The sequence below is a fragment of the Mesoplodon mirus genome, assembly GCF_964341445.2.
Source record: "Mesoplodon mirus genome assembly, chromosome: 2".
Taxonomy (NCBI): Eukaryota; Metazoa; Chordata; class Mammalia; order Artiodactyla; family Ziphiidae; genus Mesoplodon; species Mesoplodon mirus.
Window position 1 is genome coordinate 204,588,283 of NC_138977.1, and position 27,158 is coordinate 204,615,440.

At 45.2% G+C, this 27,158-nt stretch overlaps 2 protein-coding genes across 10 annotated transcripts in view; one reads left to right on the forward strand and one right to left on the reverse strand.

Moving 5' to 3' along the window:
• The window catches only part of CNNM2 (cyclin and CBS domain divalent metal cation transport mediator 2), a 152,872-nt gene extending 132,073 nt beyond the window's left edge, over positions 1-20,799 (forward strand). The window contains exons 5-9 of one of the 3 annotated variants that reach the window (XM_082644235.1): positions 1,449-1,542; positions 1,885-2,016; positions 4,416-4,481; positions 8,265-8,449; positions 9,046-20,799. In XM_082644235.1, coding sequence (XP_082500361.1) covers positions 1,449-1,542; positions 1,885-2,016; positions 4,416-4,481; positions 8,265-8,449; positions 9,046-9,255 — 687 coding nt within the window. In that variant the 3' untranslated portion in view covers positions 9,256-20,799. The remainder of the gene's footprint in view (positions 1-1,448; positions 1,543-1,884; positions 2,017-4,415; positions 4,482-8,264; positions 8,450-9,045) is intronic. The other 2 variants (XM_082644236.1, XM_082644237.1) reach the window with 2 other exon arrangements.
• A 96-nt stretch (positions 20,800-20,895) lies between these two features.
• NT5C2 (5'-nucleotidase, cytosolic II) overlaps positions 20,896-27,158 on the reverse strand; it is a 106,374-nt gene continuing 100,111 nt past the window's right edge. For all 7 annotated transcript variants that reach the window (XM_082644275.1, XM_082644273.1, XM_082644274.1 and 4 more), the window contains 7 exons: positions 26,223-26,330; positions 25,879-25,945; positions 25,001-25,171; positions 23,481-23,532; positions 23,304-23,364; positions 22,980-23,156; positions 20,896-22,373 (listed from right to left, as the gene is read on the reverse strand). In XM_082644275.1, coding sequence (XP_082500401.1) covers positions 22,134-22,373; positions 22,980-23,156; positions 23,304-23,364; positions 23,481-23,532; positions 25,001-25,171; positions 25,879-25,945; positions 26,223-26,330 — 876 coding nt within the window. In that variant the 3' untranslated portion in view covers positions 20,896-22,133. The remainder of the gene's footprint in view (positions 22,374-22,979; positions 23,157-23,303; positions 23,365-23,480; positions 23,533-25,000; positions 25,172-25,878; positions 25,946-26,222; positions 26,331-27,158) is intronic.

The following is a 27,158-nucleotide window of genomic DNA, read 5'->3' on the forward strand; positions in this document are numbered from 1 at the left end:
AATTTTTGTTTACTGCCTTGCACCGTTGAGTTTCATGTGTTCTCCCATTTTCTGGATTGTGTGCTCTTGGAGGAGCAAGGGCTGTCTTCTCACAAGGCTGCACAACCTCTCCTGAGGACCCTGCATGGTCAGGGCTTTTAGTGCCTGTTGGTTTGCAGGTTGATTTTATATTATAGCAAGAGAATTGGTTGGAGATGGATAAAAGTAATATTTTCCATTGAGTGAAGGAAAACCCAAAAGAGAGACAACAGATAGTTTTCTGAAGAAGGGTTTTGAGAAAGGGCTTCCATAACTGGGAATTTGGTACAGAATAATAGGGAGTGATCACAGTGATGGAGTTTGCATTCGTAGGCGGCACAGTGTAGCATACTGGTGAAGAGTTTGTTCTTCGGTTACTTCATCTTTCTGAGCCCTGCTCTCCTAATTTATAAGAGGGTGGTGATTGTGTCTGCTTCCTAGAGTTGTGAGCATTAAATGGATTAATAAGCACTGTGAATTGTCAGCACAGTTTCTCTTCAATAAATGGTAGCTTAATTTTTGTTTACCCATGTAAAGGATGCACCATAAACGTACCCTCCTACTAGAGAGGCAATAATTATAGGTAAGGTGAGCAAGAGCTGTTCTGACCCTTGGCTTGGAAATCTAGAATGCAACTTGCTCATGAGGGTTTTCCAATAGCCCAGAAAAGGATTATGGTGAACCGTAAGGCTAGAGGGATGAATAAGGCACAGTGTGTCCCAGAGGAGATGATGAGAGGGAAGAAGTTGTAGTCAAGTTAGAGGAAGGAAAGAAAAGGGAGAACCTTAGAAGAGGTTTTGTCCTGATGGAACGAGATTACTTAAGGTGCTTTGCCGAGAAGTACCATGGTGTCCCAGTGCCTCTGGAGTGTCTGGATGACCAGGGATTGGCCTGCGACGTGTCTGCTCAGTTGGTCAGGACCCATGCTAGGGAGATAAGAGGGAGTTCTGCCGCTGGGAGCCGGTTTAGTCCTCCCTGTTTCATGGTGACAAACCATGTTGGCCCTTGACCCTGACTCTGCTCCGACTCAGGCTCCCGTGGAACTGCTTGGGTGACCGTCACTGAGCACCTTCTCAGCGTTTGTCCCACGGGTGGAACAAGAGCCCCATCTTTCAATTACTGGGAGGGCTCTCAAAGAACCCACGAACTGGGATGCTTGGAAATATTGAGTGGACTCGTGGAAATTAAACATCACACTACTTTCACCTCTGCATCTCCAGCTAAATCCAATTTTTCATATTTAAGATGAAATAGCCCTCTCCTCCATCTAAGTGGGAAAGATTATCTGAGGCTTTTTTTTTTTTTTACTTCCTTGGGGTTGTTGGGAAAGGAGTTTAGACAAAAATCTGAGGAAGGACTAAATCTTGCATAGAGTTTGCAAAGAAATTCATGTAATTGGACTGAACATGCTCCCTTTTTTCTTTTCACAGGGGAAAGTGGAAGTAGAAGCTGGGAAAGAAGGTATGAAGTTTGAAGCCAGTGCTTTTTCATACTATGGTGTAATGGCCCTTACGGCCTCCCCAGGTGAGTTTCCTTCTCAGCCTCAGGGCAGGGCTAGGTTTTAGGAAATAATGCCCTTGTATTGTCATCTTTCTGTACCTGCCGGCTACCCCAATTTATTTACTTTTGAACTTTATATTGAAGTGTATCATGTATACAAAAAATACTGCTCACATCATACATATATACCTCCATGAATTTTCACAAACTGAACTCTTGTGTAAACCAGCTCCCAGATCAAGAGACAGAACATCACCAACCCCAGAGAACCCTCCCCCCACCCTCCCCTTTAGTCACTATCTCCCCAAAGTAACCACTGTCTTGACTTATAAGCATTGACTAGTTTTGCCTCTTTTTGAACTTCAGGTAAATGGAATTATACAGGACATATTGCATTGAGTCTGGCGGCTTTTACCCAGTGTTGTCCTGGGCACACTCATCTGTACTGCTGTGTGAGCTTATACTCTGTTTCTTCTCATTGCTGTACGGTGTTCCATGGTATGAATATACAGCAGTGCATTTATTCTTTTCACTGCAGATGGACACTGGGGTAGTTTCCTGTTTGGGGGCCACTCCGAATTGTGTGTCTGCGACACTGTCCGCGTCCTTTGGTGAAGACATTTCTGTTGGGTGTATGTGTAGGAGTGGAATGGCGGGGTCGGCGTTAAGAGCTGCAGCCCCACAGTTTCCCAGGGTGGCTGAGGCAGTCACACTCCTGCCCGTGCTGACCGGGGTTCCAGTGGCTCCATATCCATCACTTGATACTGTTGACTCTTTTAGATGTTAACTATTCTGGATGTTTTTTAATTTGCATTTTTCTGAGGATAGTTGAGGTTTTAATATATATCCATTGCCTATAGCCGGCTCTTCTCAACTTAGAGAGCTGGCCAGTTAAGTCAGCCAACTAAGGGTGGGTGTGCCACGGGGTATCGACCTAGTGCTCTGAGCCCAAGATGCCAGAAAGCGGTGTCTGTTCTAGTAGGAACACGGACGCGGATACTTGGCTCACCTCTGGGATGGGACTTGAATGGTTCCTCTTTGTACCACTTGCTTTGCTACCTGATCCCCGCTGGAACGGGGCCGGCAGGTAAACAGGGGCTGCAGTACCACCTTGTGGCCAAAATCCCAAATGACATGCTGTGCCAGGAAATAACCTTTTATAAACCTCAAACTTTAAAAGAGCCGATCCTGAAAGAACGCTGTCACTTCTGAAAACCAGTCTCAAAAGGGGGAGGGGCCACCTGCAGACAAGTCTGTGTTGTGACGCTGGTCCTCATCTACTCGTCCACACAATATCTCAGGCGCCCAGAGATGTTACAGTTAGAAAGCCAGGGAAATGTCAAGAATTCTCTGACATTTCTAAACCTCCCCTGTCCCCGATGCATCTGCTCACTATCCTGGTGCAGGTTTTTGAGTCACATGGGCCAGTGTCCCCATTGTCTAGCACCCAGTGTGAACACAAGCCTGTCTAACCCCACTTAATTAGTGGGTGTCTGCTGTCAACTTCAAGGTGATCTTCTGTTTTCACTGCTAGTGAGAGGACGGGGAGATTCTTAACTAGGCCAAGAAGACCTCGGAGACAGCCGGAGTTCCACTTATGGGTTATCTGACTGAGAAAGGCCCTTGGCTTCCTCGTTATTAAAAGGGTATAAGATTACCTCCTGTGGCTGTTAGAAGAATAGAATGTGATGATACTCACATGAGTACTTTGTCACCTTTAAAGCACAAGAGGAAATGTTTGTATAACACAAGTAGGTGTTGAGATTGTGACTGTTGCTTGGCAACCACCCTCAAATTTGCCCCAGGTTAGCAGAATCAGGTATGTAAGGTGGCTTTGAAAGGACAGCTAGAGGAGTAACTTGTACATTTTTATGCATCACTAGTTCTTGAACCCTAAATATTAGCCCAGTTCATATTAAACCATGGATTTATATAGGGTAAATCACATTCAGGAAAGGAATTGAAGAGCAGGCCTTCCATATAGGAAGTGTGTGGGGCTGCAATTTCCTACCTAATGTGGTAGGAAATGCTTGGAAGGAAGAGAATTTCATTAACGGCATCTTATTTACTTCAAAGCCTAGCGTTTTACTTGACTTTACATTGAGGATTCGGGATTTTTGTATATTCATTGAGATGCAATAATAAGTATAGTAATCCCAAGGTAATGTTTCTATTTATTAATGTTGATTGCCTAGAAAGACCCTACACTAATCAGTTGTCAAGACCGGCCCAGTTATTTGTCAATTATACCTCAATTAAAAAAAAAAAAAACCTGCCCAGAAAATATGACCCCTGCCTGGTAGGCCATGTTGATCGACTGGTCTGCCATTCCCAAGAAATCTGTATATGATATTCTTTATTTACCTTCCTCTAATACTTTGAATTGCTGTGGAATACTGTGAAATTTCAAAGCATCTGGTCAAAGTTACAATCAGACCAATTAAGAATGTAAATGAATTGAATAATTTTTTGCCACAGATAGGGACGCTGTAGGCTGTGCTGTGAACAGGTATCGAGGTGCTGGCACAGGCAGCTTGGGTCATGCTCTTGGGGCAGTTGATGAATCAAGCTCCACTTTTGCGTGGCTAGCTGTGATTGAAGTCCTTAAGAGCATGTTTTGAGCTATAAACTGCAATGGGGTACTACTGGCTTAAGAGATTTCTAGGTTAGTAAAGAAGCCTGTGAGTAGGATTTCTCCCGATTTCAGCCTCCCTATGTTCCTCTTCCTGGAAAGCAGTGTGTGTTCAGTTGACTTATATAATATCATGTAGTCTTCTGCATTTCCGGGACTGAACACTCCTATGGGTAGAACAGGTATCCACTCCTGTCCCCTGATTACAGAGAGCTCCTTTCTTGCCTTTTGATATGGTCTCACCCTGTTTTTCTCCATTTTTCAGTTCCTTTGTCCCTGTCTCGTACCTTTGTTGTCAGCAGAACAGAGTTGTTAGCAGCAGGTTCTCCAGGTAATTCTGCATGTTTCCTTTTCATAATTCTTATTGCCTCCGTTGACCCCACCAAAGCCCAGCTGGCCGGGTCTGCTCCCTTTATTTGGTCAAGGCCATTTTCAGTTCTTCTTTGAGCTCTAAAACTCCATGGTTCTGTGACTAATAGTGAGCTATCCAGGACAGCATAAGCCCACAACAGGTGCGCAAAGGGTTTGGGAGATGGGAAGGGAATCCTGAAACCGGGAAGGGGAGAGTGCGTCTGATATGGGTTCCCTGCGTGACCCATCCACACTGCTGACCTTGGATTTTCGAGGCTGCCCTTTGGTTTTTTGGTGACCCCAGCAAAGTCATGGTGCATGGAATTTGCAGAGGCCCCAAACCTGAGGATTCTTCTGCAGAACACATTCAGCCAAAAGGCTGAAGGACTATGAACTTCTCTTGGTGAGGCCCCAAAATCTCTGTTTCTTTGGTCCTTTTTGTGGCATCCATGTGAACGAGGTGCATGTATTTCCACCCTTCCTCGGGCAGGTGGCCCCACTTCTCCTGTCTCGCTGTCTTTGTTTTGAAATTAGTACTGTGCACATTCCTAACGAACTGCTGATTATTGCCCTGCAGGAGAGTATGGTCATGCCTGGCTAATATGTCTAGCTGCTAAAAAAGAAAGGCAGAGGTTTAATCTCTCTTTAATTAAAATTGCTGGACTTTCCTATTTGGTAGTACAACTTTTCTGTGTTTATTTTGTTCCATACAGCTTATATTTTAAGATCTGACTGGTGAGATTTGCATTTCTTAATCCAGTTTCTGCAAAACTCTTAAAATGCGGATGTTCGGCAAAGGAGGCAATACTTGTCTTAGAGAGAAGCTAACGTTCCCTCAGGTCTTTGCTCTTAAAAAAAAATTGTGGGTGTTTGGGCATAAGATATTACTCGTGGGGCTATTTGAATCAAATCAGCTGACAGAATATACATGTATACACAAATATGTATTTATATGTATGTTTGTATTGTTTCCTCCCCATTTTATTTGCTGGCATCTGCTACCAATTTAAAATGTCACGGATGCTGAAGTAAAGTGACTTCTGGCCGAAGCTCGGGGAAATGTCATTTGTGTCTTACTTTTTCTGTAGAACTTAGAGGTTTCTTAGTTCTGCCCATTCCATCTGACCTAGTAATGGGAAAACCCACTTTGTGGGTCCAGGCCTTCAAGGTGCTGGCATTACAGTAATATGATACCTGATGAATGGGGGTTGAGCTACACCAGTGATTTCCAGCCAGTTCCACACGGTGCCTGGTGGCTCTCAGGGAGGAGGCTGGGAATGTTTCTTTATTGTGTCTTTCTAGCTTACTAGCAAATGAAAGCATCCCTAGGTAGGATGAATAAAATAAGCCAAGACCAAAAAACAATTCTGAGAAGGCATAAGAGGAATTAAAATTGAAAGTCTTTTTCATAATTATTGTCATAAAACCTTGCCACATAAATTTGGCAACAAAACATGACCTGCACTGGGAGGAGGCCACTTAAGGTCTTTGTTCTCCTTGGTATGAAGACTCGCACATCTCCCCACACGCCGATGAAAGGTGACTGTTCTGGTTCCTGTCAAGTTGCAGAAGAGGTCCTGGAAAACGGTCTGCTGCTCCAGACTCTGGCTGTGACGCCAGGCAGTGGGTTCCTGGCAAAGGAGAGGGTTCATCTCTCAGAAAAGAGAGGGCAGTGGGTTGAGAGGAAGCTGACTGGGAGTCTAGATACTTTGGGAGACCAGAGAAATTGCCCTGTAATCCTCCTCAGGAGAAAATAACAGGAGATTGAGAAGCACTGCCTAAGGCCTCAGACGGCGATCTGGCCATGCACAGGGTCTGATCGGTAAGAAAACTGCCCTTTAAACGTTTTGTTTTTATAACCTTAAATTGTAACCCACCGAAGGGAACACCATTTCAGAAGTATCTGTAGATTTGGGGCTAAAGCCCAGGGATACGGTGGGATCCCTTGTTTCACAGACTGTTCCATCCATCAGCCTGTGGGAAGTTATCACAAGTACAGAGTAGCTTGATCCTGAGGGTAGGCGCGTGGTGGAGAGGTCTGGGATGACACTTATGGGAAAGAATATAATAATGTTAACAAACCTCCTTTAATCAGGCACTTACTGGGTGTCAGACGCCGCGCTAAGCACTTTATATACCTTATCTCATTTTGAATCTCCATAAGACCTTACGAGGTGGGTGCTATTACTATTTGCCTTTTACAGATAGGGACTCTGAGGCTTAGCAAAGTTGGGTCATCTGATCAAATTTGGGTCATCTGCTAAATAGAAAACATCTGATAAATTAATTTGCCTTGTTCTCATAGATAAGTGGAAGCAACAAGAGGAACTGCTATTGAGTTTAATTTTGACTAACAATGGAAAATTGGTTCATGACATGAAAATTGTAGGGAAAGTGGTTACATGAAAATTTTAGGAGAAAGGGGACTCACTGTATGAGGTTTCTTGAGTACTTGCCATGTTTTGTTCTGCATGTCATATTTTAAGAGGGACTTTGCTGGGACTTCCTTGGAGGTCCAGTGGTTAAGACACTGCACTCCCAATGCAAGAGGCACGGGTTTGATCCCTGGTTGGGTAACTAAGATCCCACATGCCGCACGGCGTGGCCTAAAAAAAGAGGGACGTTTGCTGAATGGACTCTCAGACAATGGTCAGGATGGGGTAAGCGGTGTGGGGGGATAAAACATGTGAGGTGAACAGTTGAATCATTTAGCCCGGAGAGGAAGAGACTTAACTATCTTCACACTTTTAAGGGCTATTCCAAGTAGCAGAGGAATGGAAGGCACTCAGTAGAGGTCCACAGAGTGGAGGAGACTGAAGTTGGGGAAGCAGATTTTGATGGGTGTGATGACAGACTTTCCGGTAGTTGAAGGGTGGGACCAGCCGAGAGCCAGTCAGGGACGCATTGCAAAGAGGAGCCAACCATCAGGTGGGAGAATTGGTCCCCTTCAATCCCGTGATGTTGTGCAATTCAGCGTGGGCACCCAGTTGATATTTGTGCAATAGGTTTGACTAGAAAAGCAAAAATGGAAGAAGCCCTGGTGAGGGTGTGGGTTTTATTTTTAATGAAATTTATTAGAAGCTATGGTGAACATGCCTCTAAGAGCAGCAACACTTAGACTCACCTGGATATCCTTTCACTTTGTTTTAATGAGAGAGTACTGTCGATCTCATTGAAGACTCCCCCAGCACCTAAGGTGACCTAATCAAACCGTCTCAGGGTTTGGTGTCTTCCAGGGTTCTTAACAATCCTGAGATGTCCTCGGGCTGCCTGACAGGGATTTTACTGGGGTCAGAGGCAAAGATAACAGGTTTGGCTGCCAGGTATGGTATGAGCAGACAGAAGCGTTTTGATCCCTTTAAAAACGTGTACTGACTTATGAACGTTCTCAAGAGTCCTTTGTTTTTGCTTCTGGCAAAATAACGCAGTGCTGCTACCTTCCTACAGCCCATGTTTCGTATCAAGTAGCTTCTGTGTCTCGGACCTCGCCTCCCCGGCCTGTGCTCCTGACACAGTGTGCAGCCACGGGGTCTTTGCTATTGGAAACTCGGAGGATTGGGTCTGTTGGCGTGGACGGGGGCCGGGAACGTGTTGCAGGAGAAGCCGTGAGCGTGCTGTAGGAGACCCTGCGGCTGAGCTGCATGGCCGAGGCGTCTGGCATAAGTTGATTGAGCTTGTCTATTCATTATTATTGGGAAAATAAAGAGCTTTGAGTTGCGTCTACCTCACTTAAAAGGCAGTTGGGTTTCTTCTCCTTTTCCAGGTGAAAACAAGTCACCTCCTCGCCCATGCGGCTTGAATCACTCGGACTCTCTCAGTCGCAGTGACCGGATCGATGCGATAACGCCGACGTTGGGAAGCAGCAACAATCAGCTCAGCTCTTCATTCCTCCAAGTCTACATCCCCGACTACTCGGTGCGAGCCCTCTCCGATCTCCAGTTTGTTAAGGTAAGAGGACACAACGGCTTGGCGGGGCCCAGCAGGCGGCGGTCAGCTTCCACCGAGAGCGTTTGGCTCAGCGGCCTCCGCGTCGAGCCTGCCTCGGTCATTTTGCGGGCGCCCTGCCTCCAGCTCCTGCGCCCTGACTCCGGCTGGGGAAGAACATCGGTCTCCTTGGCTCTGTCCAGTGAGCTGCCAAGTCAAATGTGGCTTTTTCAGGGAATGAGAGCTGGAGGGGGCGAGAAAATGAGTAAACGTTTCCAGCCGGTCTTCACGAGAGACGGGGCTCTTTTCTTAGGCTGAAATAAAGATCGCTTTGTGGGGGATGAGCCAGCTTTAGCTGATGGAAGCCATTTTCTAGCCTCTGTGAAATGTCGAGACAGAACTTGGAAATGGCTTATATATCAGCAAAAAGTGACTTGTTCACTAGAATCAACTTGAACTTTAAAAAGTGGCTCAGTTTATACTCAAGGATGGTTTTCTTCTAGAGCAACTGCTAGGGGCCCTTCGGGGGATGTAAGGTGTAATAAATACCACGTGGAGACAAGAGAGCCTAAAAATAAACATTATCTTGGTTTGTTTTCTGTACCATCTCCTGGCCTCAGATCTCAAGACAGCAATACCAAAATGCATTGATGGCATCCCGGATGGACAAAACTCCTCAGTCTTCAGACAGTGAAAACACTAAAATTGAATTGACTCTTACGGAGCTGCATGACGGGTTGCCAGATGAGACGGCCAACCTGCTCAATGAACAGAACTGTGTGACGCACAGCAAGGCCAACCACAGCCTGCACAGCGAAGGCGCCATCTAGAGCACCGGCCTCAGCCTCCGTGTCTGACCGTGAATCCCATTAGTGTGCGCTTGTGTGCCATGCTGGATCCTGCACCATCCTGAGACCAAAGACTTTGTCCCCTTCCTGGAAGCAGCAGAGGAGGCCGGGGAGGGCAGGAATGGAAACTGGAGACATGAAATCGACAGCCAGGGCGTGGCATTCGAGATTATGGAGATGAATTTCTTCCGCCCAAATAGAATCATGTTTATTTTTTCAGCTGTACCTTTTATCATTATCCACTCTCCTCCTCCCTCGATTTGCATGAAGTTGGAAATTGTTGCGATTTATTTTTTTCCGAGAGATCATGTTTTTAAAAAGTGTCTTTTGCAGAGTTTTAAATTGTTCTGTCTGAACTCTGCTGTGACCCCATGATGTAACCTTAGAAGGATGGACTTGTCCCTCCAGTGGCCTTCCTTGGCCCCCGCCCCAGGGAGGGGCACCCTTCCTCTGTGCCCCAGTGGGTGTCGCTGTCGAAGTTCAAGGATGAATGACACAGACCTGCCCAGGCTGTTGGCCCTGCAGGGTGGAGCCTGCGCAGGGACCCGCAGCCTCTCTGAGCTCAGTGTTGTTTTAAGTTAATGTTTAACGGTGTCCCTTTCCCTCAGAAAGGTTTAACGTTTGCTTGGAATGTGATTTTGCTCCCACTCTAAGGAATTTTTATCACCAAAATGAATGTTAATGGATTTTAAACCTATGGTTTATCTTTGCAAGAGGCGAGGTGGCTTCACCCCGACATTCCCACAGCCTGGGGCCTCCAGCTCAGCCAGGCCTCTTCCGCCCCAGCTTACAGAGCGCCGTCACCCACCGCCCCGTCCTTGCTCTCGTTAACCCACGATGCTGCTACACAGATGCCAAATGGAAATCTTCCACAGGGCCCTCGAGTAAACTCGTGGTGTGGAGTCCACGCTCCTGCCCTTCCCGCTGGGATGTATGTCATTGTCAGAAAAGGAGTCGGACCTTCCAGCTGTGCTCTGTGCGCCCTGCCGAGAAGGCACGTCTAAGCCCATGTGTCTAAAGGGGGGAACACTGGGGACTGCCGGCACCTGCCCCCTTCCCCTCTGTCCCTGGGCCCGCGGGGCCCAGCAGTGGCTGTGTCCCCGCCTGAGGACCTCTGTGTCCCCCGCCTCAGACGTGGTCCACGCCAGAGAGGCTGCCCGTACAACCAGGGTCAGTTTGGCCCCTAACAGGGATTCAGAAACCAAATGTGTGTTGTGGCCATTTCATGTGTGTGTCTGTCTTACTTTACTATCAAATTCATCATGTGTAGTGAAATTAATGTCAGGAGGTATTTCTTGAGTGACTGAACTCCTAACTCTTTTATCTGTGTTTTAAGTGTTAACCCAAGGGATATGTGCATTTTGTCGGCAACATTCGTACACTGAAATGACTTCCTACTGACCACAGTTTTCATGTAGACCTGTCAGTCCTCGCTGCGTCCAGTCACTAGGCGAGAAGATAGCATCTTCTCCACTGGGTCTCACTGCACGAAGGGAAGCCCTGGGGCTAAGCGGCAGTTTCTTCTCCTTCCTCCAGGTAGGACTGTGCACCCCAGGCTGCGCGCTGGCGGGTGGGAGCTGCGGTTGGGAAAGAACCAGCAACACGCTGGGCTTGCCTCCCGGTGAGCAGCTCGGTGGCTCCAGTGTCATGTGTGCACCTGGCGCAGTGTTTCCCTTGGGATGTTGGTCCTGGAGCATCTTCCTCAGAAGGTGCCGTGCCCCTTAGTGAGGGAAGTACTGGTCTCACCTGGTAGAAGTCACTGGGTGCCCCCTCAAGGGGCTGAGTGGCCTGCTGCTGGCACGCAAATTAGAGCACCGTGGGATGGTGCTCCCACCGCGGAGCTTGACGTTAGTGGAACCCTGTACTATGAGTATTTGCTTTTATAAACAAACCCATCCAAGTGTAAAGGTCTCACTTTCTTAAGATGCGTCTGGCTGAGCACAGCGTCAGTATGACATGACACGGGAACTGGGATTATCTGTAGGGGGCGCAGAAATGAGAGAGAGTTCCCTGTAACAGAGTGAAACTCGGGCCTTGCTGGGGGAGGAGGCCTCTGCCCCAGCCAGCACGCCACGCTCTGGGCCGGGACAGCAGTGCCATCCCTGTGGTCTGGTGCAGCTGGGCTGCTGAGCCATGGTTCCTCTGGCCTCCTGGATCTTCGCCCGTCAGCTTCCCCTGGCCTATCTGCTTTGAATCTGCCTCTCCACACGCAGTCCGTCTCCAGGTGCCTTGCTACTGGAAGGAGCCTCTGGAATCACAGTTACTGTGCTGGATCTTCTTTGGAGCCCCACTGCTGCTCTGTGAATCCTAAAGCCCTTTTGAGAGGATTCCAGCTGCTGGCTCCTTGGCTTCAGGGAGAAATGGTTAACGTTTCCATACTGTCTTACCTGCTCATTGTGTGGCTTTTTGAAAAGTCCTCTCTATAATGGAGCTGGCACAGGGGGGCTTTGCAGTAGGGCTCCTGGAGGACGAAATTTTAGCCTCCCAAGTTCGTATTTATTTTCTATAAACTATTCTTTACCTTTGATTTTCCACACTGTTTTATAACAACAGGGAATCCCAAATAAGTCCTGTCTGGTCCCTGAAGGAATGAAGGCTAACATTTGGCTACAGTTATATCTGCTTTGGGCGAGGCTCAAGGCCCTTCAGATGGTAACACTCAGTATCTGAGCGACAGATTCCTCTTTCAGGCCCCCCACTTTCCTTTGGGAGACAGACTACAGGCTGTTGAAGGAGAAATGCTGGCTCATGGCTTCTGTGGGGCAGCAGGAGAATGATTTGGGGAAGGTCTATGCAGTTCATGTCTACAAAGTAAATGGGAGCAAGGCAGAGAAAGACCATCAAATAGTTGAGATCTTGATGTGCAGCGGCCAGTCCTTAGCACCACTGGTGGGTCGTCCTCTCCTAGGGCTGCTGGCTTCGTAAGTGTGGATGGGGAGCGGGCTGTGGAGCAGACACAGGGCCTGGGGTCCTGAATTCTGTAGGAGCCCCAGTGTCAGGCCAGGGCCTCGCTCTCCTTTTCAGTGGCCCCTGCTGCAAGCCCTGGCTCTGAGGGACCAGGCAGGGCCTCCTCCTCTCCTAAGCAGCCACTCTGGCATCCCGAAGCTTCCTCCTGGAACTGGATTCCTAGTGTCCAAGTGTTCCTGGGACAATCTGCTTTCTCTTCATACATGAGGGAGACTTTCTTCCTACTGCTTTAGAGGTTCCCTCCCTTTAATTCTGTTTCACATGCATCAGGCAAGTCTAAAATCGTATGTATAAACTCTTAGGAAAACAGAACCTTAAGATTTGTGCATGGAAACTGAGATGTTAATCAACTAGCTTAAGCCTTGGTTCTTACCTAATTTGAATGTGAAAGGGCACCCCGTGTAACTTTTTTCTCCTCCTTCCTCACCTCACTTCTGGAAGAGAGCTCAGTGCCCATGCTGACAGTGTTGTCTTCCCCAAGTGGGAGGAGTAGGGCATCTTGCCATTTTCTAATATTTCAAGGAGCTTTTGTGCAAATGTTGAATGCAAAACTTCACACTAATATGGAACATTAACTGTGAATATATTTACTTGTGCTATCCCCAGTACCAACACAACTAAAGGTCCAGCTTTTCCAAGTCTAGGAAAATAGTGCTAGATACAAGTAGAATTGCACTTCCCTTAGGAAATGAAGCAATGGGAATTTGGGCTTAGCAGGGACCATGAACTTCTGTCCTCAAGTTACCTCAGGTTGAGGAGCAGACCTAAGTAGGCCCTGGCCAACTGAACCTGTGTCCTGGCTGGTCAAAAACAAAAGCAAAACCCAACCCTGTCATCTTCTGAAAAAACAGCCAGGGATCTGACCATCTTTGCCTTTCCTGGGCCAGGAGACCAGGATTCCTCCAGTGTTCCCCAGGGCCCGGCCCAGGCAGAGGACTCACCTGGGCTGGCACAGGAAGGTGCTCACCTTGTTCCCTGGGATTCTAAGCAGGAGGCCACCAGGGAAGGTTGGCTTGTGCATGTCACATGACACAAGCTCCTTACTAGCACGAGAGCAGGAACTGTTCCCCTCTCAGCTTTGATCCCGGAGACGGTTTTTCTTGCAGAGCGTTGAAGACTGCGAGGCTGAGCTGGCAGTTCTGGGAGTGGAGGCTCCTGAGGCACCAGTGCTCACTCTCTTCCTTGAGGACACAGGCTCTTGTCCTGGGTCAGGTGTGGTTCTATTCCGGCCTCTGGACTAGCGGTGCTTCTGTCCAGCAAGGGCATCTTGGTGGGTTGCAGGTTAGCCCAGAATTAGGAGGGATTTAGAGAGTTCAATATGGAAGTGATATGGGGACTCAGAAACTTTTCCCACGTAAATGGATCAGTGAGCAACCTACTCAGTGGATTTTTATACCTCAGGGCCATTTGCAAATTTTTATCTTTCCACGTTTCTTTTGTATTTGCGTGGGCTGATAGGAGAGATGAGTTCAGAGGATTCTAGGATGATGTTCATTTGCCTCGTTTTGCGGACGTGCGGGGCACCCGCACCAAGCTTACTCAAGGCTATGGCAGTGGGCCTTCCTCCTCCAGCACGTGCGGGCACCCTTCCTGCAGGGAGTGCGTACATGCTGCTTTTCCTTCTGCCCTGCCTGAAGACGCCAGAGCCCCTGGTCAGCCCTAAGAACAGGAGGAAGATGGCAGTTCACAGCAGCTGCAGAGCTTGGAGCAGCTTTCCTCCCACTGTCTTGGGCTGGGGACCTTCTTTGCTTTTCAGACCTTTGTGGTTGGCTCGGCTCAAGTAAGCTTTCTCACTGTATAGGCTAGAGCCACTGATGTCATCTCAGAAGAACTGTTTTAAGTATCAGGCTGTACTTGAAGCAACATGGAAACAAAGGTTCTAAGTGGCAAGAGAGTAAAGTTCTAGGAGTTTGTATGCCGAGGTTTATATGTACACAGATCCAACACATACTATAAGACTTGAGTGAGTGCACATTTTCAAGTTTCCATACCCACTGGGTATTAAACATAAACGAATTGGAAGAATGACTGGGAGTATTGTTTTGCCTCACTTGGCAGGGTATCTTCCAGCATTTGCCCACATCTGACCAACATGGATTCACTCGAGAAGTGATTTCTTTTGGGGCCAGCTTCCTCTTCAGACTCACCCTGGAGAGAACTATCAAATGGACCTGGTGGGCCTTGAGTGCCTGCCCTTTTTGTTGGAGGCCCAGGCCCCTTGGATATAAACAGCTGGTTTCAGGCTCCCAGAGCAGAAGGGAGAGGGAGAAAAGTAAGGCCTCAGGACTCTTGTTCCCCAGAGAGCCCCAGCCTCGCTCCTGATTCATTACTCCCCGTGTCTAAAGTCTACTGTGAAGGTGGAGTGTGTCAGTCCGTTGACTTGTTTCTGGAGTCCTTTTAAGTCCACAAATGTATATGCTTTATTTTATATTATTATTTATTATGTACATATGCCTCTACTGTTAGTACATCGTCTATGACCAAGATGAGATCTGTTCTGGAGCCCCTCATCCATGGAGCCTAGGGTTCTGTTGTCTTTTAAAGTGGGTGAGAAGGAGCGGTTTTGCTTTTGTCTTGAACAGGTTGCTGCTCTTACGTTGGTCCTAGTGTCCTGGCCCCTTTTATTGGGCCCACCTCTATTCCTGATGGCAGGTGTTTGAGATGAGGATGGAGGCAGGTCTTTACTTCATGGCAGGGCCTCTCAAGTACCTCCGTGAAATACTTTAGAGGTGGTTTCCTGGTGACTGGGTCTATTCTCTGGGTAATGGTACAGCGTGGCTGTGAGGCCAGAGCCTCCTTCCTCACTCCCACACTCCCAAGCCAGGTTGGTGGCCTGGTCCCACAACAGTGATGGTCTCTAATTCCCACCTTGGATTGCAGAATCCATCTCTCTGGACCATGGAAGCTGCCTGCCCACCTGGGCTTCTAATATGCCTTTTCTTGGTTTTGAGGCCCAATGCCAACACTGCCTTGGCGCCTCAAATAAGACCCTGCTTTGAGTCTGATTTCCATCCTCCTTAGCCTTTACTGACTGTATCATAGTGTACATTTCATGCTTTGTAGCACTGAAGTTTTCTGAACACAGTATCCAGAGCTGTGTATATAAACCTAAATAAGCACAAATGACATGTATAGGTTTCATGAGCTGATTGTCATAATGAATGCATTTTATAATTCAAATGATGTTGTAGATTTACAATCTCTCCTATTTATTTTGTATCAATTTATTTGTAAATTTTGATTGTTTTAAAAGGTTTTTGTTCATTTCTATTATTCTGTTTAGATAAATGATTTCTGTTCACCCTTCTAGCGAATGTGTGTTCCCTCTTTCCTCTGTCACCTATGCAACACTGGCCTCTGTCCCCTGCCTGGTGGGAAAGCTGGGATTGGTGGTCGGCATGGCAACACAGCAGGGCGTTTCCTTTGGACGTACACCACCAAGTCTTATGTTAAAAGGGAAGCGGGTGCTAGAACTGAGCCTCCAACTTCCAGCCTGGTACAGCCAATGCCAGGGGTGTGTTCTCTTTCTCGAGGATTGTAATCTGTCCCCCATCAGTTCATTTCAGATAAAGATACTGGGCTAATCCACTCAAACTGCCCCAGACATTTGCCACGCAGTCACTAATAACACACTTCAGCTGGCAAATCTCTAAGCTGTTTTTTCCTAGGCAAGACCAGAAGCCTCATTCAAGCCTCTCAATTGGCTCTTAAAGATGAAAATGGCTCTGCAGATCCTTCTCTGCGATGGGAAGCCTAGGAGAATGGTTGCAGCAGGCACAGATGGTCCACCCTCAAGTTAAAAACACTGGGCATGAGTGTGATGAGTCATGGTCAGATGCTCTTCAGGATTCAGTGGGGCTCCCACGTTCCCTAATAAGCCACGTGCTCTTCCATTGTCCCTTCTATTCCTTCTACGCTCCTCACTCATGTGCCCAGACTCTGAAGATCTTCCAGTCGAGGTTCATGGCCCCTCTGTGATCTATTCCTAGACCACATTCTTTTGGAATCCTTCTTCCCTCCACTCTTAGTCTCTGTTTTACATTCTTCTGAGAATTGAGCCTCTTGATGACTGGTCCCTTGTTTTTCCTACCATATTGTTTTAACCATGATGTTCTCGGTCTGTTTTACTTGCACTTAGTCCTGTGGATGGAGACATTTTAGTGAAGAACTGCTGACGAGACCGGCTGAGACACTTCCTGACCTAACCAGTGCTCCCACCTCCCCAATCATCACCCCCAATTTCTCGACAGTGGAACAAGGTAGATTACATCCCATGAAGTATCATCTTCTTGGGAGCCTGTTAGCAGCAGAGCAGAAAGCAGCAAGCAGTGCTGGGAAAGGACTTCTCTCTCTAGCACGCCGCCTCCCAGGTGGCTGCTTTGCTTAGTTTTTCCTGCTCTACTCACCTTGTCTAGATGAGTCCTGAGCTCAAATCAGAAAACTCTCCAAGGGAAATAAAGGTGATTTTTCCTATTGTGAAGATGAGATTTGCCTAAGCCTTCCCTCTGCATCCATGGGGTTGCCCACACGCCAGTTCATTTCTAAGCTGTATCATGATAAAAGCTCTGGGGTTTCTATTCCGTCTAACAGATTATGCTCCCCAGCGCCTCTTCTCGACTCAGCACTTCTGAGGACACAGATAGTGATCAGACGGTCTTGTAGAGAAAATGACTGGTGCAAACTGAACGACCTTTTTGTAGCCTGGAGTTGATTTCTGAAAGCACACTTCTTGAAGGTAATTCAGTTTAATAGATGATTCCTTATTAAAGCCAAAAAGTTGAATTACATGAGATGGCTAATAAACGTTTGGCTTCTTTGTATGACTGTTTTATCATTTTCCCTAAGGTCCTCACATCTCTGCTCTTTCAAAAAGTCCCAGAACAAAGCAATGGTTATAGTGCCCCTCTGTGACATTCTGGTGGCATGCCATCTCCCCAGGTAGATGATTGTGAGGCCTAAGGATGCAAGGGGGAATGGGTTAAAGGAATTCTTTGTCAGAGTGCTTTTCCTGCTAGGGTATGAGTGACTGTGAAGCAGTCAAACAGTAGGCCAACACATGGCAGGAATTTTAGATGAAGCCAGCTTCCTTGCCACAATTCTGCTACATCATTGACTTGAGGGCAGTGGGTCTAAAAATGAAGTTACTTCCTTCAAAATATGTATACCCACAAGTTAAAGATTACCTTTGGTACAAACCCTCTCTCAAAGACTGGACATTTGATAAACATTTTTCAGTGGTGGGAAGGTTTGCATGACAAATCCTCTTGCCAAGCATCTCAGGAACCTGTGAGACTTGGAAGGACTATTGCTGTCTTTCATGTGAAGACTGTGCGTGCACTCAGCTGCTTGGGCTCCAGTGTGTGTGATGAGGTTTATCTTGGCCTAGACTCTTCAGGCCTCATCTATAGCCCTGGCCAGACATGGCTTTGGGAAGAGCACAATGGGAGAGGCAGAGAATTTGGGTGAATATTTGTACCTAATTTGATTCATGAACCAATCTGTCTAACCCATCTTTTTTCTAGTAATAAAATGGAGCAAAGGTATTTTATAGGAAGGAACATAAAGGGACCAGACCAAAAGCTTTTGTCATTTTAAATTAGAAAATAGCTTACTTACACTTGCAGTAAGAGTCGACAAGCTTGAGATGAGGTGTTGCGTGTTCAATCGGGAGTACTTTTTTCTGTTAAAGCTCTTTAGAGGGACTTAAACTATTGTTTATATTTTATTGCATACCTTTGTGGGAACAAGTCAGATAGTTGTGGACTTGGGATGAAGACACCATGTCTGAGGCCAGGGGAGAAATGGTTGAGATTGCCAGGTTAAACAGAAAAGCTGCCTTGTTCATTCTGTAAACCAATGCGTTCTCTCCGTAGATGACTTGCTTTCTGCTATTCCTACATGCTCAGCTGTGAGAACAGCGTGCAGTGCCCCTTCTCCGTTCGTGGAGGTGTGAGATGGGACAACGTGGATTCCTGGAAGTCACCGGCTCTGCGTCCTGGCTGCTGTGCATGTGCACGTCCTCCCTGCTCTCTGGTGGCTGTGCACCGGTCTTTTTTTCAAGGCTGCTCAGGTAGCTCCATGGTCTAGATTTCATTCTCAGGGCCTCCCAAAGCTGTGTATCATTTGAAATTGTTCCATTTGAGGAAAAACTTTAAGAATAGCTCTATGCTCTAGTCACCAAGAAAGAATGTCATGAGAAACCTAAGTATTGAGACATAAACTGTTGAACTGAGGATCTGGGATTAAGTGTATGGCAATAGCTAGATCATAGTTACCATTTTTCCCACCATCAAAGAAAGGTTAAATAGTTTCCATAACATGGAATGTGGACAAGGCTCCTACTCTTAATGTAGACTTAGATATGCAGTTGTTTGTCTCAGGCTATTTGTGGTGAACAAGCAGAGTATTTTTAAATGCTCGGCAGCCTTGGAAAAACTGCAGGGCTTTAAAGTTGCTGACAAAATATTTCTTAAATAAATAAATCTGATTTAGGAATATCTAAACATGGACAAAGTACTTTTAAATCTGACATGTCACTGCAAGTGGCTTTTTAAAGTGGTTGCTTAAAAACAATACTAACATGTCTAAAGGATTTGTAGCGCTAAGTTTTTCTGTTAAGACCCACTTTTCCTAAAAGCAGGGCTTGTTTTCTTATTTTAGGTCTCAACAGAGCTTATGGTAGGAAGCTTAAGGTCTGAACAGAACACTAAACTTTCTTGGCTTTAAGTAACTTTTCTAAAATACACAATCTGAGCTTTACCTGACCATCTCTGTAGAGAGGAATGAACAGGACAAGGCCTCTTGCAGAGGCTGGGCTATGGTCTGCTGTGCCTCTGACCGCTGCTGGATATACTAGGGTGCTGGGGGCCTCACAAAGTCTGAAACTAAGTGGTGTTTTCCAAATACCCAGGAAGGAAGTTCTGAAAAGAGTTGGGAGAGCTTCCTCTCAGTCTAAACACCTTAGGGTTGTTTTTTTTTAACGGAAAATTATAATTTTATGTTTCTCTTCCTTAATTATTAGCAACAGAGAGAAACTCATATTCATGTTTTAACAAGTCCAGTTACAGCTGCTCTGAGTCCCTGCCCACGGACCACTTACTTCTCAGCACTCTTCTAACAGGAATAATATGTAGAGAAGCAAAAGCTCTGCTCTGGGCCTTAGACTCTTACGGAATCCTAGCTCTTTAAAATATATTTTGGTGGTCCTAAAGAAAGCTGTAACCAGCAGTGGAATTCTTATTCCAGGTGTGTGCTTTTCACTTCTCAATCTTTGGACCCACTACCAGAGACTCATCTAGTTGAAAAGAAACTCTTAGATAAGGTCTTATGTGACTAAAACAAAACAAAAGGGGTGGTAAATTAAAGCAACGTGATCATGTTGGGCCTTGCTCTAACAGGGGAGATATTTAAAGGTACTATTAAGTTAGCCATGTAGTTGTAATAAGTCACTCACATATTATTTGGCTTTGGGAACATTGAAGACAGTGTCAAACTGGGCAGCATCTCCATCTTGAATGAGAATAATTAACAGCTGGGGTGATCACAAACATTTGCTAAAATTTAAAACAGGAGTAATATCTAATTGCTATAGCCTATGTAGCTATTGCTATAGCCTATTTTATTTATTTATTTATTTTGGCTGCGTTGGGTCTTTGTTGCTGCATGCGGGCTTTCTCTAGTTGCGTCGAGTAGGGCTACTCTTCGTTGCGGTGTGTGGGCTTCTCGTTGCAGTGGTTTCTCTTGTTGCAGAGCATGGGCTCTAGGCAAGCGCAGGCTCAGTAGTTGTGGCGCATGAGCTTAGTTGCTCCGTGGCATGTGGGATCTTCCCGGACCAGGGATCAAACCCATGACCCGTGCACTGGCAGGCGGGTTCTTAACCACTGCATCACCAGGGAAAGCCCTGCAATAGCATTTCTAACCTAATACTTTAAAAGTAGTATAAATTCCTAACAGATAACAGAATGTACATGTCTTGATGTGACAGTGTAAAGCCCTACACATTGAAAGTGGTGATGTAATACAGCCTTGGCTAAGTTACTGAGCTGTGTTCCCTACCTATAAAATGATTTTTTAAAAAAGGAAAAAAAAAAGCCTCACCTCGTAGTCCTGTACCAAAAAACTTTCCATGAAAAAACTGAGGCCTATTTAAGTGCTATAAATTTAGCCATTAATCATGCTACACTATATTTCCTTTAAGAGAAAGTCAAATTGATATCACTAAGTCAAACCTAAACCCACGGACTTCCCTGGTGGCGCAGAGGTTAAGAATCTGCCTGCCACTGCAGGGGTCACGGGTTCGAGACCTGGTCCAAGAAGACCCCAATGCCGCGGAGCAACTAAGCCTGCGCGCCACAACTACTGAGCCTGCGCTCTAGAGTCTGCGAGCCACAACTGCTGAGCCCGTGTGCCAAAACTACTGAGCCTGTGCTCCACAACAAGAGAAGCCACCTCAGTGAGAGGCCTGCGCACTGCAACGAAGAGTAGCCCCCGCTCACGGCAACTAGAGAAAGCCCATGTGCAGCAACAAAGACCGAACACAGCCAAAAACAAATAATAAATTAATTAATTAAAAGAAAACAACAACAAAAAAACCTAAACCCACTTGAAGACCAGCAGTTACTATAGTTGTGCTACAGGAAGGGGTCAAAGTCAGTATTAGAAATATTATACTTTATTGAATTCTACAGCAGCTAATCTACCCTCCTGTGTTGACAAATGACAGTAAGAATGGAAGAAACATGTGAAGGTTAAAGTAAGAGTCTACACCACTGTGAAAAATGTTTTAACAACTTTCACTGTTCTGGTGAGGCAGTTATAATACCTTAAAGTATACAGTGATGATCCATTCTTGTTCTGAACAACAAGAAGTGATTACACTTGGGATTCTGAAGTGAATTTATCCACGTTGATTGTGCCCTGTTTTTGTAAAGGTTCTGGCTTACAGAGCCCTCTTTCCACCCTCTTATGCTTGAATTTGAAATATAGCAAGAGGATACAGAAGGCTGGAATGGGGTGGCATAAGCCACACTATATGGCCCACACTAATGAATTTTACTCCGTTATGGTGTAGTATAAGAAAGAGGTTGTCTTCTTTTCGAGTGGCTTGCTCCTTTGTCCTCTTTCAGCTGAATTCTTTCTATAGATTTATCCCAGATGAGAAAAAGACTGTGTTTTTGGATAATAAGCATTTTTGCTATCAATCAAAAACATGTAGAAGTGGATGAAGACTTCTGCCTCAAAATGAAATTGCTGCAGTCCATTCCAGACCAGCCCTACAGCAAGTAGAGAACACTTCTGCTAAGCCACTGACAGCAGCCTTACTGGAGTCACTGAGGACACTTAAAAGCTGGTAAAGGAACCTTGACCTTAACAGAAGACTACATTTGATAATGGAAATAATATACTTCTCCACTGATATACAATACTTATGCAATGCACTGAAAATGATGGATTTTGGAATAAGAGCACAATTTGTACCATAACAACGTTTTTGGATCACCTCTTCCCATTGTCTTCCTTGCTCCACTCTGAGACCCTTCACCACCCTTAGTGTATCTGGATACACTATGACATACTGATGATGAAACAAGACAAGGAAACAGTGTCACAAGCCACGATGGAGCCAGCTGCATGCAGTTCAGCCCAGCTTTACCCTTACTTTCCTCCAATACAGACTCCATTACAATTCTGAACCATCTGCAGAGTGCAGACACACAAAACTAAAACAAGTATCCCCTATGATTAGAGTATTTTAAAGTCTTCAGAAACTTTCCGGATGTACCTTTGATGGAGCCCCCCCCACCCCCCACTAGGACCCCCACAGGGACATCCTTTGCTCCTGTGAGTCCTGCCAGAACTTGTTTAATGGGTGCTCAGAGTTTTGCTTTTCCTTCTCATTCTTCCTCTTCCTCCTCTTCCTCTTCATCATCATCTTCATCATGGCAGTGTGTAATTTCCTGGGGGGCCAGTGGGAAGAGGTTGGGGGGCTTAATCTCACTAATCGACCGTGTCAACTGGTGCCGTTTGTAGTCGGTATCTTTGAAATCCACTGATGTACGGTTCCGGGTTGCAAGGGGGGACTCCATCTCATTGATATCTACATGTGTGTGTTCCACTGTTGACTCATGAGGCATCTACAACAAGTCAGAGGTTCAGAAAGCAGGCAGAACAAAACAGCTGTCTCCCAGATTCTAATCCCTCTGCCTTTGTTAGATGGCTGTACAGAAGCACCTATAATGGACCAGAGGCCAAGCCAATTCAGATACTGCAGTATCTTCCTAGAACTTCCTAAAGCTGCCTGTCCTCTTTTCTCTCCCACTCAAAACTGTGCCCACATTATATACTATAGCCTGAAACTGGATAAGACGGGAGAGAAGAGATTATTATTTCCTATTTATTTCACAGCAAAAAAGTCCTGAAATACAGATCAGTATTAGAATATAGGAATTTAAAACTACACTTCTCTCATTTAGCACTAATAATAGAGGAAAGTCTTCACCATTCAAACAACTTTTAAACCAAGTAGTTTTCAAAGTAAAGTTAAGCTCTGTAACATTCTATCTTGATCATACTTTCTCAAAAACTCCCTTTTGTGCAGCCATGTAACCTGGCTATGGGCTTTGCACATTAGAAAGAAATGATCTAAACTTCCCTGTGCCAGGCCAGCTAGCTAGTGGCAGATCCTGGCCTTAACAGCATTATCTTAACTGCAAATAGTAGCCTTAGGCTATATAACTCACCAAGACGTGGGCAGCTCTGAAGAGGTAGCTGAACGGGTAATACAGCAGATTAATGAAAGATGCTGCATAGAGATCAGCATAGCGCATCACCTGACTGGCAAAGAGGGTCTGCCGGGAGCCACTGCGAAACAGGCTTCCCATCATCCCGTAGCACATGTCCATGTCATGAGTTACTTTCTAAAGCAAAGAACAAGATTAAGGCTCAGCTCATTCCATAAGTATTTACTGAACACTGGCTATGTGCCACTCCCTGTATAATATCAGAAATACAGAAATCACTTAAAGTTTATTTTCAAAGTTTTCTCCCAAATCCCACTTGGATACCTTAATACGTCTCTGGATGGAGCTAATGTCTGGGCGCTCATTGCTGCTGCTGTCAAGGTGCCTGGAGACAAGAAAAATCCAGTGAAAATCTCCAGAAAGGACGTCTCTTACATCTGAGTGACTCCTGAGGAGGTAGATGGTTTTTAGGGGAGAAATTTTTAGGGTTCGGAAACTTACTTGTAGAGTTCAGCCAAGAAAATATCCAAGCTCTGAAGCTCTTCGAAAAGTGCTAAAGTTTGGAAGGAAAAGGAAAATGTTTTAAGTAAATCAAAAATCATCTAGTTTTTAACTGTTGCTAAAACTAAAGTAAAAGGCTGCAGATATGACTGAAAAGTAAAGCTATAGGTGAGTGTGTAAAATGACCTCCTTCCCCCACCTTCGGGAAGACCCACGGACACTGCTTGGAATCTGGCAGCAGATGACGCCAGCATTTCCTCTTTAACTGCCTTTCCTCCTACTTAAAACCACCCACTACATACAACTTTCCTAACTGGATGCTGATTCTGAGCTTATAAAGTGCCAATTCATACCCCATCTCAGGTGTGTCAACAAAGCAAGTGTTAACGGTTCCATCTTTAGATAAAAGAATGAGTCACAAGTCCAGAAAACAGAACCAAACCAACCAGATTTCTAAAATTCTGTAGGTAGAAAGTTGAAAACGTAGATGAAAGTCTAGCCAGAAAATCCCACCACGAAGTACAAACAATAGCAACAGCCACTATACGTTGCATGCTTTCTGTGTGTTCTAGCCTTTCTCAATCTGGGTTCCCCAACGAGAATCAAGCCATGATGTATCCACTGTATATAACAAATCTTCTTTATCTGTATCCACTGTATGTAACAAATCTTTATCTACCATCTTTGGGAGAACCGAGAGTCATTCAACTCATTTTGTCTGTTCTGTGGTTCAGATGAGGAGCCTCGGTTGAGAAGGGTTGTTACTTCTATCTCCTTTATGCAGGCATTGCCTCAGATAAGTCTCAGCAGCATTATGAGAGAAGGTGTTACCCTCATTTTCACATTTGAGGATACTAAGGCACAGGGTGTTTCAGTAACCTGCCTGAGGGCTGAAGATAGTAAGTGGTGGAGCCAGGGTCACCACCTGAGGCAGGCTGAGTTTCCAGAGGCAGGACCTTCCACCACACTGTGAGTGATGCCAGCTAGGACTGGCTGGAGAACTTGTGTGTGTCAAACATCTTTACATAACTAGGGTCAAAGCTCAATTCAGTGCAGAGTATAGCTCAGTTCAGAGAATGCCTCATTCTCTACTTCTCAGAAGAGCAAATAAATACCAGGTGATCAGCACTCAGAGCCATCAATGCCCCAGAATCACAGATATGAGCTGGTAGCAGAGAGACTGGAACTAGCAGGCATGGTTGAACAAATAAGGGACTACAGAGGTAAGCAGAGTTCACTTTCAGTTGCTACTGTAACATAACTCAGACCAGTAATATTCTAAACTTTAAAGGGATTCAAGAAGAAGGCTGAACAAGATAACCTCTCAAAATTCTGGACTTCTGTGAAATATCTGGCTATATGAGAAGGAGGTATCCAAATAGAAGGGCCCATCTTTTGACCACCTCTGACCCCCTGCATACAAAGTAATGGTTCATCAAAGAGGACTGATTCCTAGCTGGACATTCAAATATAAACTAGCTACGTCAAAGATTTATAAAGTAAGAATAATGGCTCCTTACAACTCTTATCAGTCCAGACATGCAGCTCCTGTGCAAGTTCAGGAATCACCAAAAAAGTTCGCCACCCTTGCCGTTTCTTTGATTTTAAAATGTCCCCAAAAATGTGATCTCCGATATATAAAATGTCTTTGCCCTTGGCTCCCAACAGATCACAGATTGTATCAGATGAACCTGAAACAATGGAACGAACAATGAGATAACAATAAATGTCTCCATATTAAAAACCAGCGTTCCAAGTACCATAACCATTAAATACAGATTAATTTTATTCTTTTAACTATGTGAGGAACACACTAAAAAAAGGGCATACCTTTCTTAAAGACTCACCATTGTCTTTTTTCATCAACCTCTTTAGTGCCTCTAAGACAAGGCCTTTAGCTCCACTGTGCTCACCAGAGCTCTTGATCACCAAACACAAGAGCAACAAAACTACACGTCTCAGCTTTAGGGAACATAACCCTTCAAAGGACCACTGCCATTTCTCATCACAGATCTGCCATTAGGTTGGCTTTGTTCCACTACTTCTCATTCCAACAAAATACACATCTGTGTCCATAGGGGCTCCTAAAAACCCCTAGAGGACCCCTTGGGAACCACCCGACATGATTCCAGACACTGAGAAAATGCCTCAAATAGGCAAAAGGAGGATTGGAAAAAACTGATCCTTTTAGTGAAAATCAAAGGTTCACTAGGACATACTGACCACTTCTCAAAACCTTTCTCCCTGACTCTTATTAGTAGGTGACTGAAGTGTTTACCATCAGGAGATGACATCTTCAGAATTCTGAAGAGTATATGTGGCACTGTGCCAGGAGGACACCAAAGCTTTCAGGTCTGAGCAAAGACTTACACTAAATAAAGGGAAGTCTGTGACTCACCCCCAGAGTAGACAATGCCATGCTGCAAGGGGCCCGTGTAGGTACCAATCTTCAGCTTGCCAGTTTTCTGTGAGAAAAGAATATGGACTTCGTAATGCTTTATCCTTCTATCACAATCTCCACCCCAAAATGCTACTTGGCTAGGCAGCCAAATGAATGTCACTTTTGAATTATATTCATTTGAATTAATTTGCTATATCGATTAAGACCAAAACTCTTAGATTAACTTCAAGAGAGATATGGCTAATAAGTTAAAAATACCTGTTTCCTTAGGGAGAGTAGGAGTGGGGAAAGGAGGAACATGAAGGGTAATTGCTCGCAGATAGACCTTCCTCTCAACTTACAGTATCCACCTGACGCAGTACTGTGCCTTCTCCAAAAAAGAGTGGTTTCCGTGCGTCCACCAAGATCAGGTCAAAGTAGGACTGCCATGGTCGGTGGGAGCTCCCAGGCTGAAAAGGGAGAAACAGCAAAAGCCGAAACATCACTCCTAACCTTAAAGCACTCATGTTTCATCTCAAATCAGATGAAAGGAATGTAGCAATACTAAGTATAACTAGAAAATCCCACTATTTTATTAAAAACATATTGTGGCTTACTATAAGCCACATCCTTTTGGAAGCAGGCAAAGTAAAAATATAAATAATGACTCTAACCTCTATATTTTAAATCATTTCACCTACTTATTAATTTATTTCAAGCAATGTAATGTATGAAAGAAAGTGTGCTCACACTCTAAAAATGGGCTATAAGAGGCTCAAAGGGGCTAAGGAGAGTTGCAAAACAAATATGTAAGAGGCAGATTAGCATCAGAACTGAAGTATACAACTGACGTGGAACTATTATTAGCAGATTTCATCGGTTATGTTCTCAGAATGATGGTTCCAGGTACACACTGGTTTTTGGCTTATGTGGCAGGCTAATCAGCACTAATGTAGAAGGTATGCCCATTAACATTACTTCCATCCTGAACTGGAATCATGGCATTAACCTTTTAAGGTCAAGCCAAAGAGCAGTGCATTACTCTGCTTTTAGGTGATCTCAAAACAGTTATTTATGACATTTATTCAAAGAAGCTTAGTGACTAAATCGCAATGAGTATTCCTTAATTCTAAATATGGCCACACTACAGGAATGAAGACTTCTCTGCTAAGTATCAAGGTTAGCTGTTCTTTTGGCACAGAACTCAGCAATAACTAACGGCAGAATCTAGATGTTGGCAAGAATATATACATTTTCTCTGTTTCTTTTAATTACATTATCTTCTTCAACCTGAAAAT